The following is a 20,961-nucleotide window of genomic DNA, read 5'->3' as shown; positions in this document are numbered from 1 at the left end:
TAAAAATTTCTACAATGTACCACAAAGAACAAGTCCATCAAAAAATGGATAAAAGAACTGTACATTTCACCAAGGAGGAAATTCAAATGGCCAACAAGCACATGAAAATCTCAACATCATTCCAAAACCAAACCAAACTCAGTGCCATCAAGCTGATTCCAACAGTGACCCCACTGGGTTTCCAAGGCTATAAATCTTTACAGAAGCAGACTGCCTCATCTTTCTTCTAGGGAGCAGCTGGTGGGTTCAAACCAACCTTTTGGTTAGCAGCCAATGCCTTAACCAATGCACCACCAGAGCTCCTTCTCATCATTACTCATTAAAAAAAAAAAAAGAATCACAACTAAATCCGTAAGAGTTGATTCTGAGTCATGAAGATGCCACATATTAAAGAGTAGAACTGCTGCAAAAGATGGGTACCACAAAAAGTTTGCAATCAGCTGCTATGTGAAAGGTTGACAGTTCAAACCCACCCAATATCTCAGCAGAAGAAAAGGCCTGACAATCTAGTTCCATAATGATCATGGCTAAAAAAAAAAACCTATGGAGTTCTACTCCGTAACACATGGGGTAATCATTCATCAGGGGCTCACTCTATGGAAGCTAACAACAATTTTTACATGTACGATTTGCCAGGCCTTTCTTCCATGGAGCCACTGAGTGGGTCTGAACAGCCAAACTTTAAGTTAGCAGCCATCACCAAAACCAAAACCAACCCACTGTCACTGAGTTGATTCTGACTCATAGCAATCCTACGGTTACCAAGGAACCAGACTTCATGGAAGCAGACTCCCTAAACTTCCCCCCACATAATAGCTAGTGGGTTCAAAGCATCATTCTTTTGGTTAGCAGCCAAATGCTTTATCCCCTGTGCCACTAGAGCTCCTATTAGTAGCTATTAGGAAGATAAAGTTAAACCTCATTACTTCATCTCCATTAGAACGGCAACTATCAAAAATAAACATAACAGGTCTCGGCAAGGTTGTGGAGAAACTAGAACCCTCATCCACCCTTGATGGCAACGTAAAATGCTATAGCCTCTGTAGATAACTTTCATAGTTCCTCAAAAAGTTGAACACAGAACTACCTACCACCAAAGAAATCAAAAACCAAACCCACTGCCTTAGAGTCGATTCTGACTCATAACAAGCTCCGCTGGGTTTCTGAGGTGGTAAATTGCCTTGTCTTCCTTCCAAGAACTACCACATGACCCAGCAACTGCAATCCCAGGTATACACACAAATGAAGTGAAAGCAGGAACTCAAACAGGAACCTGTATACCAATGTTCACCACAGCACTTTTCACAATAACCAAAAGGTAGAAACAAATGAAATGTCCATCAACAAATGAAAGGATAAACAAAATGTGGTATATATACATACAACAGAACGTTACTTAGCCATATAGAAAAATGAAGCTCTTATGCATGGCACACATGGATGAACTTTGAAAACATGCTGTGTAAAATTCAGTCAGTCAGAAAAGAACAAATACTGTATGATTTCACTTATTTGAAATAAGTAAACATAGAAACCAAAGATTTTAAGTAGTTGTCAGGGATCAAAGAGCTCTAGTAGTGAAGTGGTTAAGTGCTCAGCTGTTAACTTAGAAACTGTAGTTCGCACCCACCAGCTGCCTCACAAAAAGATGTTGCAGTCTGCTATCATAAAGATTTAGACTAAGAAACACTGTGGGCCAGTTCTACTCTGTACTACTACAGGGTTGCTATGAGTCAGAAGTGACTTGATGGCAACAGGTTTAGACCAGGATTTGGAGAAAGGAGCGATTTTTGCTCTGTGTGTGTGTGTGGGGGGGGGGGGGGGGCGCTGAGTTCACGTTAATGGTGGGATGGAATGAGTTTATGTGAATGGTGGTAAACAATGTAGAAAAAGACAGTGATAACTTTTGCAACGTGAAAAATGTAATCAGTATCACTGGATTATAAATGTAGAAATCATTGAATTGGTTCATGTTTTGGTGTGTATATTTTCATCACAATTAAAAAAAGCTTCTGCAAGGCATCTCAGTACTTGTGACTCTTGTGCTCTGTCAATCTCAAAGGGGGGGGGGGATACACTTCAGTTTAGTCTTCCAAATTTATATAGTCCTCTTAGTATTTCTCCAAATACTTTTCACAGTTAGCAACACTACTCTACCTAAAGCTAAGTACACAAGTTCATAATTAAATGAACTGCTATCTAAAGGTAATGAGAACAAACATCTTTTGGTCTTAGTAATCCTGTCAAAATCTAATTACATGTTGTTGCTATGTGCTGTTGAGTCAGCCTTGACTCATAGCGACCCCTCCTTGGGTTAATGAGGTGGTATCACTACGGAAGTAGATTGCCCAACCTTCCTTTCGAGGAGTGGCTGGCTGGTGGGTTTGAACCGCCAGCCTTCTGATTAGCAGTCAGCTACCTTTGGCCCTATGCTACAAGAGCTCCTAATAGGATTGCTAAGGCTCAGAGAGGTTAGGATTTGTCTAAGATTACACAATTAATGAAGCTAGTTTGTGAGTCCATTCTGCAGACTGCACTGTTAACCACCCTGCCACCTTTGCCCTCAGCCCATCATTAGTAAAGCCTGCCAAAATCTAACTACATACATACTAGAAAAGTTATATAAACACATTAAGTGTGGTAATTATGTATCAATTTGACTAGGCCTAGTTTTGAGTGACTGGACAGCTGGATGTACTTATTCCCCATGATGAGGCTAGTGATCAACTCCATCGTGCAATCTGCTATGAGCATCTAAGTAGCTGCCTTAGGGATGTGGTCTTCTTCCAGTATACAAGTAGTAGCTTTGAGAAAGATCTGGAGCTTTTGGCATGCTTGGATCCCGCAATCAGCCAAGTCTTAATTCAGCAGTGTGCCATGCTACCTGCCGATCTTGGACTGTTTCTGGACTTCAACTAGTGGTCTGCTGTATTGCTTAATAATCTTAAGACTGTACCATTTTACTTGTTGACCTTGAGTTTTTTAGACTCAGCAGCCATTAACTAATTGAGTTAAGAAAAGCCTCCAACTTCAATGGGCCAGGAACAAGAGACAGAACTGAAGCCCAAGGTTGAGAGGCTGTCACACAGCCCCCAGAGCTGGCACTTTAAACTTGGACATCTAGCCTCCGAAGTTGTAAGAGAGTAAATCTCTGTTTATGAAAGTTATCCACTGTGGTATTTCTGTTATAGCAGCACCCAATAACCAAAACACTAGGTCTTGCGCAATTTATAAAGTACGTGGCTACACACAGTAAATGCACATATATATAATCTTAATTCAAGAATTATGAGCAGATAACCTAAAAATAAAAATAAAAAAGTTTCCCTTTCTCACCGGCTAATATACACTTCAATGGCTGGATTCTTTTAATACTCAAAAGGGTAATTCAAATGCAGCAGCAACATATTTGCAGTCAATAAGCCTCCCTTATTAATTAATATACCAAAACACTACGCTTACTTTTCTGTATCGCCTACATTCCAAGTCATTTTCCTGCAAAGTGCGGAAAATTCTGTGGTAAAACTTAATGAGATAACCAATGACGTCACACAAATAGAAATACATTTACACGTACTTTAAAATTAGTGTTTTAGTTTCATTCACCAAAAAGCAATGATTTCACCTTATTAATCTTCCACTTTTGCAACAGGCAAGGGGCTGATACTGAAAATAAGAATACGTGATAACAATGTAGTGGATATAGTCGCATGTAAGGTTCACTGACTTCCCAGTGTATTTTGTAGGTTTTATTCATTCATTCATTCATTCAACTAGTATTTTTAATGAGTACACATGATGTGCCAAGAATTGTGCTCAGCACCTAAAGACTTTAAAGTACAGAACGTAACCTCTGCCCTATAAGAACTGTTATTTGTTGGGAAGATAAAACAAAAAAAGAAGCCATATACAAAACAAGTTAATGAATAATTATGTGCCAAAATAAGTGACACTTCCAGAGTTATGGGGAGATTACATAAAATTTTGTTTAAATAATATGAAGTGGAGGTATATGTTAGGACAAAGTTATTGCTGTGGACCACAAGGAGAAGGCAGGACTTGAAAAAATAGAAAAGTACATAAGCAAAAAAAGTTCATGTGGCAGTAAGCTGGAGCCAGGAAGGCAAGAACAGAATGAGCTTGAAGTTATTAACTAATACAATTACTCAAGATACCATGAAAAGAATAGCCTAGGTTCAAATTAGGGAGTGTGAAGAAATGCAGCTTTGAATTAAACTAGAGATCCTTGAAAGTTCTGCTATGGAATGTAGACACTATGCTAAAGGCACTAAAACACACTGTTTTTGGTTCTTGGGCAAAGAGGTTGCATGACACAATCTAGAAGAAAATTTAGGGGGCAGCCTTAAAGCAAGAAAATGAGATTCAAAGTTAAGAGTAGATTAGACCTAGGAATGTAATGGCAGGAGGAATAGAATTAAGATCTGTGAGAGCCTCCCTTTCTTAGTATGAAATATAAGAACAAGAAAACAAAACCTGTGAAAAGCAATTACTCATTCATAATTTTATTGACAAAAGGCAAAAAAAAAAAAGTACTGAATTAGAACTAGAGACATTACTAAAGTAATTTTTCTACCCTATTTTCACATTAACTCATAAAATCTTTTATTTACCTAACCTAACTACCTAACTCACTGCCGTTGAGTCAGATCCAACTCACAGTGACCCCTCCTTGGGTTTCCAAGACAGTATCATTATGGAAGTAGACTGCCCAACATTCTTTCCGAGGAGGGGCTGATGGGTTGGAACCGCCATCCTTCTGGTTAGCAGTCAAACACCTCAGGCACTACACCACCTACTCTTAATAACCTAATCGAATCACAGACTATTAGAGCTAAAAGCAACCTCATTAAGGTATGTTACGCTACTGTTCTCATTAAAAGAAAAGAAAAATTAAGACTTGGGGGTGGGGAGAGCACGAAAACCAACTAAACAAAAATACAATTCACCAATTTTAGGGCGTAAGTAAATGCAAAACCTGTGTAGAAAGAACAAAGAAGGGACAGAAACATATTAAAGGTCAAACATTATTTTCTATGGAACTAGATGAAAAAGACAGCCTCATATATAACTGTACCTTAAAAGAAATCTCCTGGAAAATTTGAGTACAATCATGCGTCACTTAATGTCCATAGTTAAGTTCTGTGAAACAGAACATTAGGTGATTCGGATATATGCCAACACTGTATTGTAGTCTGGTCCCTTTTCTTTAAGCATATGCAACAAGCTTCATGCCTTAGCAGTGATCTTCAACATGCTAAGAGGAAATGGATTTTGTCTTTGTACTTTAATCCATATCTTTAGCAATTTCTCCATATCTGACATAGATTCCTCTATTCTTGTTAGCCATAAAGTTTTCAGTAGAGATAGTCTTTTAACAGACTGGAGAACTTTTTGTTTTTGAAGATCACTGCGGCTGTTGAGTGGGACATGCTTAAGTTACGAATACTATTTCTGATTTTCTACCTTTATGTCACTTAACCTTTTGTTTCACTTCCAAATCAGTATTTCTCTTTTTCCTCTTATTACTGATATCAGTAGCACTGGTTCTGCTGTATCTGGGAGCCATGATGCCCTTTATGGCAATTATTTTCCAAAGAAAATTAAACAGAGAGGTAATGAACCAACATTCAAAAGTGTGACACACAAGATCTGATTATGCTGCCTACAAGTTGAAGCATACATCCATTCAATAAACTTTTTACATAGAAATGTACACTGCATACATAACCAAGTAACTAAATGTTTATTATGACTATTAGGACGTATGTATTATAGGTTATATATGTATTATACCATCATAGGCCTGACAGTTCAACTGCTCTGTACACAAGACATGAGATACCTGCTGAATGTAGGAAGCTGTTGACTTTGCTACCTAACATTCTACAAATGAGATTTCTTAACTCTTACTATAACCTTAAGGGGACCACAGATGTATACATTGTCAGACTTGCTGAACTGATGGTCCATGACTGTATTGTCATTGAGAAGGAAAATTTCCTTTATCTTTTAATATGATTTGTTAACCAGTGATCCTTTCAAAAATTACTTAGTTTACCTATTATTTAAAGTTTATACAACTTTTAGGATCCTTCTCTGGTATAAAATCCTTTAATTCTGCACAAGTAGAAGGATACCTTTACACAATGAAAACTTCTGTACATTAAGAGTTAAATTTAACCTGCAGTATATGAGATAAACCTGAAAAAATATCAGGTTCCATTTGATGAGTTCCAAATATCTTTTACTTCTAGTAGTTCCAACCTAAATTTTAAAAAGGGGATTTTAACTAAAAATAAATAAATTTTTAACCACCACAAACAAATGAATATACTATGTTTTTAAAATAACTTGCTGCATCTGAAAAATTATAAGCTCTATTACCCAGAATTGTTATTCTGTCAAGTCTGTGTATTATTTTACAAATTTAAAAATTTCATTTGACATGCAGTAACACTTGAAAAACCACATTCATTTAGCAAGTAAAACTACCCCAATTTTAGTCTTTAACATGATAGCTCAGCAAGAGATTATAATGTGAACTAGCCAACACACATGAAGGTTCTAGACTTTTCATTCTCCAATCTAAAGAATTTGTGAATTAAGTGTCTGCTCCCTGTTGCTTCTTGATAATCTTCTGCCCACTTACTGCTTATTAATATTTCTGAGGTGCTCGACAGAAAAAATTACGCCCCCAAAAAAGGATCAATTTTGCCATTTACAAACAAACAACTTTGTTTTTGAGGAAGTGTTTACGTGACTTAAGTAAGATTTTCAATTACTTGAGAACTTGAATTACCCATGCTTTCCCAGTTTGTTATAAAAGCTAAAATATGAATTAGTTTTACCAAGATTTGCTAGTTAAATATTAAGGGGAGAAAAAGGGATAATCTAATTTTGAGAAAAACAGTAGGTATTCTCCTGGGAACCTGAAAGCCAGACTCCTGAGACTTTTATTCATTGCCCTAATAGGAGCCAATAGGAAGAAATAGGCTTCTAAATATTTAAATAGGCAGGTAAATATAAAGGCACATGATTCATAATGGCCCTAAGAAAAGAGTGGAAAACCACACAACAAAATTCATAGTATCTGAATAGATGTACACCAAGTAGCAAGTAAAATTACTAGGAAGATGGTCACTGATACAACTCATGAGAAAGGGCCTTAAAGCAAAGTGTGACCAGCTTATGTCAATAAAATACAGGAAAGTATTTTTAAAAGACAAAGTCTGCAATTTACTAGAACTGACTAGCTGGTATCTTGGTTTTGGTAGTGCAATAGCACTATTACAGCAAGGGTAAGCAGGTCAATCCCTTGCAAAACTTACCTTGATTGGCCCAATGGAAACAGAAGGCCCCAGAAAAGAGAGAAGCATCTGGCAGTAGCAAATTGTTTTATTTTATCTTTCTGTGGAAAGAAACTAATTTTAAATAAGAACCACAGCATTTAAAGAATAAATATTTTTAAAGCTCATTACCTAGTTAGAGCAGCACTACCAAGAAAACAAGAAGAGCTCTTTGCTGCTTAGAGATGGAAAGAAACAAAAGAGGAATCAGAGTTGTTTCTCCATCTTCTAGGGAATTTTAATATTTGTTGTTTTACAATCACACCTCCAGGCAGAGTTTTTTGGGCCTGTGCCTTTGAATAGATTTTATACAAAATTAAGGGCTACACTCCAAATAAAAAAGAAAACCACTTGACATTAAGCCCTTCTTTTCTTAAGGTTAAGAGAGAAAGACATGGAGTAAGCATCTTTTGTCCACTAAAATTGCACCATTAACTTTAACCATCATGGCTTAAATCATTATCAAAGGAAACAGTACCAATTAGCAAAAGATCGTATCTAAGTGACTGGCTTTCCAAAATATTGTTAGCCTAAATTTTTGATGATTTCTCAGCCACCTAAAGGATTTAATAGAGAATATATAAAATCATTCATGATAACTGAACTTGTTATTTTTCTTGAATGCCTCTCTAGGAACTCAGTTCTATCAACGTCACTGAGTCAGCATTAAAACCATCTGATCCAAATCTCTCTCAAAATGTTATTGACAATCTATGCTACAGATGAAAGGGAAAGCTCAAAAGCAGGAGTGCAGAAGCAGTATGAATTTTGTTTAGATAAAATAGTATAAATGGAAAATGAACTACCTAGTTCACACTGTCCTAAGAATCATCAAAATCATGGAGTAGAAATCTCACCAGCTCCACCTCAAACATACACATCAAAAAGGAAGACACTTCAGGAATAAATATAAAACTCATCCTCAGCCAATGACTTAAACAATTCCCTTTTCAAATGCTATGCATCTATATTCTCTGGTCCACCAACATAAGCTTATGTTGACATATCAGATATTCTTTGAACATTCACTTCAATTGACATGCTTTAAAAAAAAAAAATTTAAGGGGCTTAATTTTCCTTTTTTCTTTTTAATTCAAGGAAAAAAAAAGTCTTAGTTTTGTTAAGGAAGAAAGTTTTTCATAAAGAAGACTTTTTCCATACATTCAAAATTTGGTTATAATCATGATTGAACATTTGCTGTATTTGAAAACATTTTTTGGGCACAAACTAATCCTTAAACAGCTACAAATATTTACCCAGACTTCAAAATCTTACACAATACCAGGACACAAAAATAAATAAAAATAAAAGACAAAAACATTCTTACTTGACCCATTGGCGGCCCTCCCATAGGGGGCATCATTTGAGGCATCATTCCATGAGGTACCGGTGGCATATTCGCTCGCTGACCCATAGGGTGCATTCCCATGGGGGCATAATGCATGCCAGGGTGTCCCATCTGAAAAACAGTGATAACAAAAATTACTTATCAACAGTAAAAGCTTCTCAAAAATACCAACAAATGGGTTACCTTCAGTGGAATATTAATGTATGCTTAAATTATAGGATTTGTTTATACTCTCTTATTACAAATAAAAATAATGCACTAGAGTGCTTACAGTAAGTTATCAATTGATCATATTTCTGACCAAAATGAAAATCATCTGACAGTTCAGTTTAAGATGAAAAAGTTAAAAAGAAAGTGATTTAATCAGTTACTAATTAGCTTGCTAAACTTGGAATAAATGTACGTAATAATTAGTTAAACGTCTACGATGAACAAAATCTAAAAACACAATAATGGCCAGAATTACTGGTCGGATGGAGTCTGGTGGGACCCCCAATACCACGCCCTAGGATACACTTCGGGCCTCGAATACAACGGGCCTCAAATACAACGCACTCTCAATCGGGTGGCTCTCAGCCAAAAAAAATAAAGAAACGTCTATGACTAAAACCACCTTAGTCTTCTGTAGTTTTATCAAGATTTTTCTTAAATTCGCCTCTAAACGGACTTTAAAGCGCTCAATTTACCAAATTAACTCAGATGAAAGCTGATCTTAGAAAACACAAACAGTATGGGTACCTAAGAGCACTACAATTCTAATAAATAAGCGTTATTAATTTCTAATACAACCTTTAAAACGATAAAATTCTTGCGGAAATAAATTTTTCAAAGTCTGAGATCGTTGTCACTCACACACTAAACGCAACCCACTAATTCGTCACTTTAATGCCCTTTAAAAAGACAACTTTCCTCACCATAGGTTCATTGCTTCAGGTGTTGAAAGTAATTAACCCCTGCCAAATCTCTCACTGTAGACTCCACCACTAGTGGAAACACGTTGTGGCAGCCTCTTTTAAAGTCCACAAAACCAAGTTTCCGCCTCTCCCTTCCTGCTTAAAAGAGGCCTACCTCACAGGCACTTACCCCGCCCAGGGCCCAGCATCTCCACCACGCCTCTGCCCAGGCCAAGCCCACTGGTAACTTCCAGGGTCCCACATCCTTCCCTTTGTGCGTCCCCACCCTCCATTTCTCCCATTCGGACATATCCCACCATCACGAGCTCTTCTTTCGTCCACTCTTATCCGCTTTTCCTCTTGGAGAAAGCTTCCTCTCTCTCTGACTCCGTTTTTCATTGTGCCGCTTTCCCCCTGCCCCACCGATCCCTTACCGAGGGCCGTCTCCTCAGGAAGCCGTCAGCAGAGACCCAAGAGCTGGAGCAGAGGCTTGAGCTGGGCAATCTCCGCTCCCCGTTCCCGGGACCCCGCAACGGAGGATGGCTCTCCATTTCACTCACCATGAGGCCTCCACGTTCAGCTCCCGTCCCCGGCCTCATCGTCGGGCTCAGACTGCTCCGCCGGCGGCCACTGCCGCTACACATACCAACAAGAAGCGATCTGAGTGGCTGGCGCCCGCCCGGGCCAAAGGTTAAAGGCTGCGCTGTGTTACGGGGCGGGATCAGCGGGGCCAATAAGCTGACAGGCTTCCCCGCAGTCCAATCAGAGTTCGCCGCCGACTCGCAGCTCTGTGGCGATTCGCCCCCAGCCTCACTCGGCGTCGCCTGCATGGAGGGAGGGGAGGGGGACGTAGGAAGTTTCTGCGCGGAGTCTTCTGCGGGGAAAACTCAACCAACTTCCACAGTGGAAGAGAAGATAATAGTGGCCCAGCTTCCCGAGCTTAGACTGCCTCACCCCGTAGGGGGTGGGACAGCGGGTGCCTGCCACCTTCACCGCCCCCACCCGTTACGCACGCCCCACAAACCTGAGGCCGCCAGGGGTAGGGCAGGGTGGGGGTGGGGTGGGCAGCTTGTAGTGTTAGCTGTGGCTGGGGCCAGAAAGCGCGCGTGCAGTGCTCGAGGCAGAGGGAGGGACGAAGAGGCAGAGGAGACGGGAGGAGGGGTATAGACAGAGGATTCGAGATCGGTACACACCGCGTGGAGAGTGCGCGTCGAGCACCGTTGAGGGAAGTGGAAGGGGCCGGGAGAAAAGATATGCGAAAGGTAGCGAGTAATAGGCAGTTAAGGCAAGACACGAGCGCCTGGCAATGAGCTGCTGTTAAGGAGGAAAGCAGGGAAGAATGCGAGCATAGAAAGGAAGGGAGAAAGAAAATAGGGTCGGATATGTGTGTCGGAGCGGCATGGGCGGGCGCTAGGACCGAGCGTCGGGAAGATGCGGTATAGGGACTACCAGAGCGCGCGCCTGCCTGTAGGTGACGCGGCGGTGGCGGAGGTCTCTGGCTGGAATGAAGCACTGCAGGGGGTAGGCACGCCGCTGCGTTCAAACTTGTCTTGCCTCACCCTGTGCGTTTCCAGTTTCTATCTCCCTTTTGTGGGTTCAAGGATCAGGCTCTGGTCCAGGGGCACTCGGTCTCTTTTGTGGCCTCTCAGCTTGTTTCTCGCCGGCTGAGGACTCCTAAGCACCCCTGCGCACCCGCGCCCTGTGGTGGAGGCCGCGATGGTGTACGGGCGCTGATTGGCTGCGGAGTGCTGGGCGGGTGGGAGCCGCCCCGCCTCCGTAGGCTGCACTGTCTTTCCCGCCATGTCGTTTGTGGAGAGCGGGAGGCTCTCGGCTCCGCTGCGCCGCACTGGGACTCCGGCCCAACTTTCTCGGCCGATGTATTCAGCCTTTTCTCAGGGGGACGGTTGGGGTGAGGGCGAGGTCGACGAGGAGGAGGGATGCGGCCAAGTTGCCCGTGACCTGCGGGCGGAGTTCTCGGCTGGGGCGTCCTCGGAGCCCAGGAAGACCTCGTTACTCCCTTCGGTCGGGGATGGGTCGCCAGTTCTGCCAGATAAACGGAATGGCATCTTCCCGGCGACTGCGGGCGGCCGAGGCCCGGTTCGGCGATGGCCTGTCCAGGTCCTCTCTGTGCTCTGTTCGCTGTTATTCGCCGCCCTTCTCGCTTTCCTCCTTGCCATCGCCTACCTGATCGTGAAAGGTACTGAAGCCGGGCTTTGAAAGTCTATCCAGAGTAGAAGTTGGGCCCGAACCTCTGTCGCTTCCAGCTCTCCCCTTTCCACTGGCAAGCTGGGAGCCTCTTTCACTCAGGGTCGTCGTCTGTACCTTTCTCTTAGTCCCCTTTGTTTTCTCTTTGCCAAGGTGGAGGGCCCTGACCCGTCATCAGGAGACCCTTTTTCAAAATTCATTTGATAAATGGGTACTCTTGAAGATTTAATATCTTGAAGACAGTGATTACTTGGGGGTAAAACATTGACAAAATTAAGCAAAATGCAGAACCCATCGTCCTTTAAGGAGACGATGAAAAGAGAGTGTAATTAGAATAGATCTACTGATTCCTCTGTACATACACAGAATTCTTGCAGTACAGAGAGTTCTATCCCACAGCCCAGATTTGTGCTTAGATGGATACAATAGTCTCAGTTTTATGTTAGGTTTGTAGCTAGGTGTAGTAAGAAAAGTTTTACTGGGGCAGATATGGGTCTTTTTTTCCTTCCTAGTGCCTGAAAGTGAAATGTCCAAATTGGAATGAAAATTGATTGCAATGACAGGTATTGCATATAATATATGCAATTATATGCCTGGGTCCTGTATATTGTATGTGTTACATGCTTGGGTCCTGCCTATTAAAGTGGAAAGAATCATTCCTGAATTGAAACTATTCTGAAAAAAAAATACAAAGAACTACTTTTAGGTAGCTTGTGTATTGAAAACACCCAACACACCACTGAAGTATTAGATTCACTTCATTGCTATGGAGTGGATTCCAACTCACAGTGACCCCATAGGACAGGGTAGAACTGCCCCATAGGATTTCTTTTCCAAGGCTGTAAATCTTTACAGAAGCAAACTGCCACATTTTTGTTCCAGGAGCCCCTTGTGGATTAGAACTTCTATTAGCAGTGGAGCACTTTAACCACTGTGCTGTGAGGGATACTTTTACTTCACTAAATGTTGTTAAATCTATTTATTTTTCCTCATAGCCTCCCAGCCCATAATGGGCAGCAGGTGACATCCAATAACTTAATAATGTATGATGTAAGAAGACAAACTGACAAGTTAATGTGTGAAAATTGCATCTTCGTGAAATGTTATTGCATGTAAACCGTCAATGCTAGATTATTTGGCTGCCAAGGTTTCATTCTTTTGTCCCTCACCCAATCCTTATTTTTTCACAGCAACTGGTAGTTTAGTTTCATAGGGTACTTCTTTTTGCTCTGAAAGATTGCTTTTGCACCATGAAGTCATTAAACTTATAAATGGAAGTCCACTGCAGAAAACATTGAGCTGTGCTTATTTTAAAGAATGTTTAAGGAACTAAACTAAGACCTAGTATGCTTTGCAATTCCTGTTACATCAAATGTCTACACAACAGCCCAGTGGAGTAAGCATTAGCTTTTCCATTTGTAAGGCAGTTGATTTCCTGTAGAGGTCTTGCTTGCTTGCTGAAGGTCAGTGGGTATTATAAGTAGAATGAGAATTTGAACCCAGTCCTTTGACCCCAAAGCACTTTGCACAACTCCACAGTGTCTCTCTAGCCTTTAATTACTCTTCAAATTGTGAAGTCATCTTACTTTATAACTAAGCCTCTCTTTGTATTTACAGAGTTACATGCTGAGAATCTGAAGAATGAAGATGATGTAGACACTGGGCTATTAGGTATGAATTCAATTGGTCTTAAGATTTTAGGTTAACTTTTTGTGTGTGATTTGGGTGAAAGTTTGCAGAACAAATTCACCCTCCGATACAGCAGCTCGCATACACTTTGTCCCATGACATTGACTACAATTTACCACAATGCAACAGCTCCCCTCCCATTTCCTCCCCATAGTTACCTCTTCCCTGTGTCCTTCCTTCCATGCACTCCAGCCCTATGATCTGTCTCCCTGTGTATACACAGCCCTTCTTTCTCCCATGATTGATCTCTCCAAGGAGTGTATCTACTTAGTGTAAGTGTTCACCTCATATGCCTGTCTTTTATTCAGCTGGAAGCCACAAGAGTGGGTTCAATTCCAGACCGGAGGGCAGCTAGGGGCCATAGTCTCAGTGGTTCCATCAGCCTCTATCAGACCAGTAAACCTAATCCCTTTTTTTAAAAATGATTTTGAGTTTTGTTCTACATTGCTCTCACACTCTATATAGGGTCTCCTACATAGATCCCCCTCCAAGTGGTTGACAGTGGTAGCCAAGCACCATCTAGTTCTTCTGGTCTCATGGCTGTATAAGCTGAGATCACATGGTGTACTAGTCACTTGAACTAATTATTTCCATACATCTTTGGTTTTCTTTAGTCTTCTTTGCTCTGGATGAGGAGAGACCTATCGTAGCATCTAGATGGCTGCTTGCAAGCTTTTAAGATCCCAGTTGCTACTTGCCAAAGTAGGAGGTGGGACAGTGTTTTGTGTAGTATGCTATGCCAGTTGAGCTTGATGTCCCCTGCGACTATGGTCCCGAGCCCAGAGGTCTAACTACTTGCTCCCTGGGGGTAGCTGGCGGTAGCTAAGAAGTGACTATATCCTTGTCCCTTGTCAGTTCTTCTGTATACCTGGTAATTCTCACACAACATACCAGTACACATGTAGAAACATTGTCTTCGGCACACTCCCCCCTGCATACTCAAACAAAACTCATTGCCATCGAGTCAAATCCGACTCATAGCGACTCCTCCTTGGGTTTCCGAGGTGGTATCACTGTGAAAATAGAATGCCCAACCTTCCTTAGTTCAGCCTGTCCACCCATATATCCATGCATATATCCATGTTTGCCTTCACTGACAATGCAGTACTGTATGTGCAAAAGGGTTCCTCTTTTTTGTCTGTATCTCCCATGTACCTCTCTCTGATTTTAGGTTAACCTTTTTTTTTTCAAAGTCATATTTAAGTATACAAGATTTTAGATCAAATGTTTAATATGTTCCTGTGTGTGCTTGATTGAATCCTATTTTATTTGCATGTATGTTCTCATTATATTGTGTTTATATACAAAGTACCAATTATAAAATTATAATGGTATATTTTGATTACAGCCAACTATAACTTGAGTCACTGGGTAACACAAACAGGCACCCAGCTACTAGCTTAATGGTTGGCAATTTGAGCCCACCTCAAGGCACCTTGGAGGACAGCCCTGGTCAAGAGGCTTCAAAAGGTCACAGCTTTGAAAACTCTTACAGAGCATTTCTGCTCTTCACACATGGGATTGCCATGAGTTGGAATCAACTCACCAACTAATAGCAATACATGAATCAGGTCCAAAGATGCCATGAGTTGGAATCAACTCACCAACTAATAACAGTACATGAATCAGGTCCAGAAAATACTTAAAATTATCTTCACACTTAAAATTGTCTTTAGAAGAGGTGTCCCAGGAATTTAAAAACAAAACAATTCTGATAAACTTGACAAAGATAAAATTTTAAGTAGAACTTGCCACATACTTAAAGAGCTCTGGTGGTATAGTAAATAGCTCTGGTGGTCTAATGATTAAGGCATTTGACTGCTAACGAAAAGTTTGGTGGGTCGACCACACCAGCTCCTGTGTAGAAGAAAGGTAAGGCAGCCTGTGTTCATAAAGATTTATAGCCTTAGAAACCCAGTGAGAGTCGCTGTGAGTTCGGAATCGACTTGATGGTAGTGAGTTTGGTTTGCCAAATAGTTAAGTTCAGGTCTTTTTATTGGCAACTTATATTTAAAAAAAAAAAAAAAAGTTAGCTACATTGGGCATATTTGAATAAGTTAATGACTAGGAAAGAGTCAGGCCTGAGTGTAGAGTGCTTTATTTTACAGAAGGAGCCCTGGTGGTGCAGTGGCTAAGCACTTGACTGTTAACCAAAAGGTTGGCCATTCAAACCCAACAGCTGCTCTGTGGGAGAAAGATGTGGCAGTCTGAGTCTGTAAAGATCATAGCCTTGGAAACACTGGGTCAGTTCTACTCTGACCTGTAGGGTGCTATGAATTGGAATTGACAAGAGATGCTTGTTTTTAAAGTAAGTATAGTTGTGTTTCTAGTCGATATATCTCCATAAAATATGTGATAGATAATATTCTTATCTAGAAAACAAATTTCTTGAAAATCTGTAATTTAGAGAAGCAGTGCCAAAATGATAAAGGTCTTACCAGGTTGAAGTGACCAGGATAACACTTAACATTACATGTTCCTAAGCTAGAATTCTCTTCTGTTCAGGAGAAAAACAGAAGTTAGCATCTTCACAGAATAATGTTTTGAATTGACTCCACTTACAAGTCCACTTGAGGCTGCTGATAGTTGAAAAAGATAATCCAGTATTTCTCTCAAACTTTGACTTGTATACAACTCCAAATCAACCCTGAGTTGATTAGATATCAAGATATATTGATTCATTAACTTACCTCTGAGAAAACACCAGTGAAATTGTATACTTAGAGTTGACACAAAAATGTTCACATGACAAAAGCAACTCTCAATTTTTAATAAAAACTGTAGTTTGAAGGCATCCATTGTGTTCAGAAAAAGCATGCAGACTTTTATCAGATGATAATTTCATTGTATTTATTTTGCTTTGGTTATGAGGAACCTCATAGTTAAATGTAATATTTGATTATATGGTACTCTGTATTTTGACATAATTATTACGGCCCTCACATGCTTTTATCATCTTTATATTTCAATGACTGGTATTTAAATTTTATTGCATACTGCCCTAGTGGTTTGTTTGGAAGTGGATTGGTTATTAGAAACAAATAATATGAACACAGTAACTCTTCTACCATGAAAGAGTTCTCTTTCTGGACAGACTGATAAAAGTTTTGCATGCTGCAGATTTTTTGTTGTTGCAATTTAATCCTAGTCCAAGGTTGTCATAGCTTAGTAAGCAAATTATACACATGATTCTCATTTTGGTATATGTGAGAATTATCTGGGGTCTTGTTAAATAAGCACCTTTGGAACAGGACTTTGAACCATCTCATTCTGTTTCTACCCTCTGCTGAGAATTTGCCTTTCCATGCTAGATATATTTGAATCAGAATCTACATTTTTAACTAGATCCTCAGGTGATTCTTAAAGTGGTAATAGATATCAGTAACGTTGACTGCTAACCAGAAGGCGGGAGGTTCAAACTCACCAGCCACTCCTCAGAAGGAAAGTTGAGCAATCTCCTTCCGTAGTGATACCACCTCGGAAACCCAAGACGGAGTCGCTATGAGTTGTGTCCAACTTGACAGCAGTAAGTTTGGTTTGGATAAGGGGTTGTTGTTGTTATGTGCCGTCAAGTCGGACCCAACTAATAGTGACCCCTCTTTGGGTTTCTGAGGCGGTATCACTACGGAAGTAGACTACCCGACCATGCTTCCAAGGAGTGGCTGGTGGGTTTGAACTGCCAGCCTTCTGGTTAGCAGTCAAGTGCCTTAGGTACTACGCTACAAGAGCTCCTGGATAAGGGGTTAATTAAGTATGTTTAATCTTATATATTGTGTTGGATTGGGTTCTCTAGAGAAACACAAAAACCAGCAAAGTATATATATATATTTATAGAGAGAGAGAGAGAGAGATTTATCTTAGGTAAATGGCTCACAAGCGTGTAGAAGCCAACAAGTTCAAGCTGAAAAGTTCATCTCTGGAGGGGGATGGGGCCCGGAGCCGCCTGGCTTTCGCACGCACGGCAGAGGAGTTCAAGCCACAAAGTTCGTCTCTGGAGGAGATGAGGCCCGGAGCCGCCTGGTTCCTGTAAGCACAACAGAGCCGAGAGAATCAAGCTGGCACGCAGCACACTGGTTGCTGTTCCCAACAAAGGATGAATCCGAAACCTCCAGGGCAAGCGGCGAGCAGCTCACTCAAGGAAGTATATAGTCCGGAATGCCGTTCTTCCAGTTTGTCCTTGGGATAGCATTGCAGGTAGGCCACACCCCTGGGGAAACTCCCCTTGGGCAGACCGCCGCTCAGAACTCAGTCATGTGATCCATCGTGGGAACCACCACTCACAACTGGAGTCCAGCCAAGTTGACACATCTTCAACTATCACATATATAAAGTCTGTTTAGTTTCTCAGTGTACCATAAGGGTCCATTGCACTCACTTTTCATTTTCAATATTCTTGAGACATTTTATTCATAAGGATTATATTTCATGATTTTTACTTTTTATGTAGATCTTCGGAAGATTAAAGAGAAAGTTGAGTTAATCTTTGATACGATAAAACTTTTTTAATTTTGAAGTTGCCATATTAGTCCATTGGATCTTTTTATAAATGTAATAATTCAGGGAGTCCATGTGTTACAAAAAAGATCTATTGCTGTAGTCTTTAAATCATATTTGTAGGTATGCCAGACAGGTGCATTTGGGTTTTTTTTTAGCGTTATGTCAGTGCAATAAAAGACTTTCCAGTGACTGAAAAGTTGCACATGCAGCAAGTGAAGGTGATTGTAATGAAGAATTTGTTGCCAGTAAGGGTTGATTCAGGATTAGTTCAAAACAAACCCCCCCCCAAAAAACCTGTCCATGAGTCAATTCTGACTCAAAGTTGCTCTATGTAACAGAGTCAAATTGCTCCGTGGGGTTTCCAAGGCTTATGGTCTTTGTGGAACGAGATTGTCATGTTTTTCTCCCTTAGCTCTGTGAGTAGGTTTCGAACTGCTGAGCAAAAGGTTGGGAACAGAGCACTTTAACTACTGTACCACCAGGACTCCTTTTTGGGATCTTAAGGATCAGGTATGTCTTTCCTGAATCTTGAAATACTTTATTATTCCATTATTAATATTATTCATCAGTTATCCTCAACTATGCCCAAAAGAGTAAAATAATATGAAAACAGAAGAATAATGGAATCTTTTAGAGCACACATCTGCAAACTGCTCCCCACAGGCCAATTCTGACTTGTTTTTGTAAAGTTTTTTTAGAGCACAGCCTCAGTTTCTTTATGTATTATCCATGGTAGCTTTCAATCTATAACAGCAATGAATAGTCATGAAAGGGACCTTGTTTTTTGCAAAGTGGAAAGGAAATATTTAGTATCTGGCCCTCTACAGAAAAAGTTTGCCGACTCATAGCCTAGAGGATGATTCGGTAGTGAAAAAAGTACATACTGTTATATTATCTTTTAAGTTTTCATAGTTAATTTCCCAAAGCATTGCATCATTTTTTCAAGAAGATTTAAAAGAATTCTAGAGAACCCCTCTTTATATATGCTTTCATTAAACACAGTTCAGAAATCAGAATTTTTCATTTTCTACTCAAAATGGCAAAGAGGAACAAATTGACAGTTTTCACAATTATTAAGTGAATCGAAAAGAAGCATCACATTAGATCCTAACAATGATATTAAAATTGATCACATAAGGAAAATCTCAAGACTGGGCTTCAGATGATATCCTAGAATTCTCTCAAATTCAAAAATGAGTAAGTGAACCCATTCCTGGGAATCAGCTTACAGCCAAACAATATACAGACATACAAAGGGAACAGCAATACACGTGAGGAATGAAATCCTCAGAATGGTCAACCATACCAGACCAAAAGAGCAGCATATGCCCATAATGAAAGCTCAGAAGGCAGGAAAGAAGGACTAAAGGAAACGGGGAACCCAGGGAGGCAGTGGGAAGAATGTTGTTATATTGAGAGGATTGCCACATAGCAAAAAATGTATAAATTGTTGAAAATTCCTCAGTGTTACTCATTATCTTGGAGTTCATTCTCTGTCATGATACATAGAGCTACCTCATTCTCTTTAATTTGTTGTGTTTCATAGAATAATAAGAAGAAGAATTTTAATATTTCCCTACTGACATAATTTATCATTTTTTTCATCATTCTAAACAGTTTCAAACCCTGAATTTGTTAAGTAGTAAGTTTTAAAACAGCACTTAGAAATTATCAGTGTGCTGTGTCACACTTAATCCCATAATTTACTTAATGGTGGGAAATTTGATGAAGAGTGTATAAATAATGCTTTAATAAACCTGTCCCAATGTGGGAACATGAGAATTTTTTTCTGGTTTTGCTGCTTATATTTACATAGCAACTGCTCCTTCCATTTCCTAACATTTCTAGAAATTGCCTCATCCCATCTGAAAACTACTGAAAAGAATATTTGAAATGTAAATAATCCCTTCACTAAGTTTTATAGAAATACAGAATGTTTCAAACATAACTTTATCCTGAGATAAAATCACTTAACCTTGAAAAATAAACCAAACAAAATACACCCTTAGATATGTGAATGTGAAACTCTAGCTAAAGGATTAGAGTCAGAATTGCTCACCCTACCCCCATCTTTGCTTTAGGAGAAAACATTGAGCCCAAGATTTTCAGTGATGGAAAAGATGAATTTCCATTGTCTTATCAACTGATGAAAATTGAAGTGTTGAGAAGAGAAGAAAGGTTATGTGTTTATCTAAAGACCTTTCTTTGATATAGTAACTCTCCAGAAATTGGTTGAAGATGTTATTGCTAGGTGCCATCAAGTAGTCTCCAACTCATAGTGACCCTATGCACAGCAGAAGGAAACACTGCCTGGTCCTGTGCCAGCCTCATGATCCTTGCTATACCTGAGCCCATCGTTGCGACCCCTGTGTCTGTCTGTCTTGTGAGGGCCTTCCCTTTCTTCATTGACCCTCCACTTTACCAAGCATGATACCCTTTTCCAGGGAATGATTCCTTCTGACAACATGACCAAAGTAGGTCATTCTTACTTCCAAGGAGCATTCTGGCTGTACTTCCTCCAGGACAGATATGTTAGTCCTTTTAGCAGACCATGGTACTCTTAGCATTCTTCTCCACTACCACAACTCAAAAGCATCAACTCTTCTTTGGTCTTCCTTATTCACTGTCCAGCTCTCACATGCATAAGAGGCAATTGAAAATACCATGTCTTGGGTTAGGCATACCTTAGTCTTCTAGGAGACATCTTTGTTCTTTATCACTAGAAAGAAGTCTTTTGAAGCAGATTTGCCAAATGCAATATGTTGTCTGATGTCTTGACTGCTGCTTCCATTGGTGTTGGTTATAAAACCAAGTAATATGAAATCCTTGACAACTTCAATCTTTTCTCCATCCACCGTGAAGCTGTTTATTGGACCAGTTGTGAGAATTTTTGTTTTTCTTTATATTGAGGTATAATCCATGCTGCAGACTATTGTCTTTAATCTTCATCAGTAAGTGCTTC

The 20,961-nt window shown here is 40.1% G+C and overlaps 2 protein-coding genes across 2 annotated transcripts in view; one reads left to right on the top strand and one right to left on the bottom strand.

The window, feature by feature from the left end:
* Positions 1 to 10,438, bottom strand: part of PRPF40A (pre-mRNA processing factor 40 homolog A) — a 71,178-nt gene extending 60,740 nt beyond the window's left edge. The window contains exons 1-2 of the mRNA XM_007934925.2: positions 10,169 to 10,438; positions 8,695 to 8,826 (exon numbers count right to left, since the gene is read on the bottom strand). Coding sequence (XP_007933116.2) covers positions 8,695 to 8,826; positions 10,169 to 10,438 — 402 coding nt within the window. The remainder of the gene's footprint in view (positions 1 to 8,694; positions 8,827 to 10,168) is intronic.
* A 970-nt stretch (positions 10,439 to 11,408) lies between these two features.
* The window catches only part of ARL6IP6 (ADP ribosylation factor like GTPase 6 interacting protein 6), a 37,336-nt gene continuing 27,783 nt past the window's right edge, over positions 11,409 to 20,961 (top strand). The window contains exons 1-2 of the mRNA XM_007934924.2: positions 11,409 to 11,805; positions 13,431 to 13,484. Coding sequence (XP_007933115.1) covers positions 11,409 to 11,805; positions 13,431 to 13,484 — 451 coding nt within the window. The remainder of the gene's footprint in view (positions 11,806 to 13,430; positions 13,485 to 20,961) is intronic.

Source organism: Orycteropus afer, unplaced genomic scaffold, assembly GCF_000298275.1.
Source record: "Orycteropus afer afer isolate SDZICR_OR568_19922 unplaced genomic scaffold, OryAfe1.0 scaffold00023, whole genome shotgun sequence".
NCBI classification, from domain to species: Eukaryota; Metazoa; Chordata; class Mammalia; order Tubulidentata; family Orycteropodidae; genus Orycteropus; species Orycteropus afer.
Note: the sequence above shows the minus strand (reverse complement) of the source record. Positions and strands in the feature narration are given on the sequence as shown.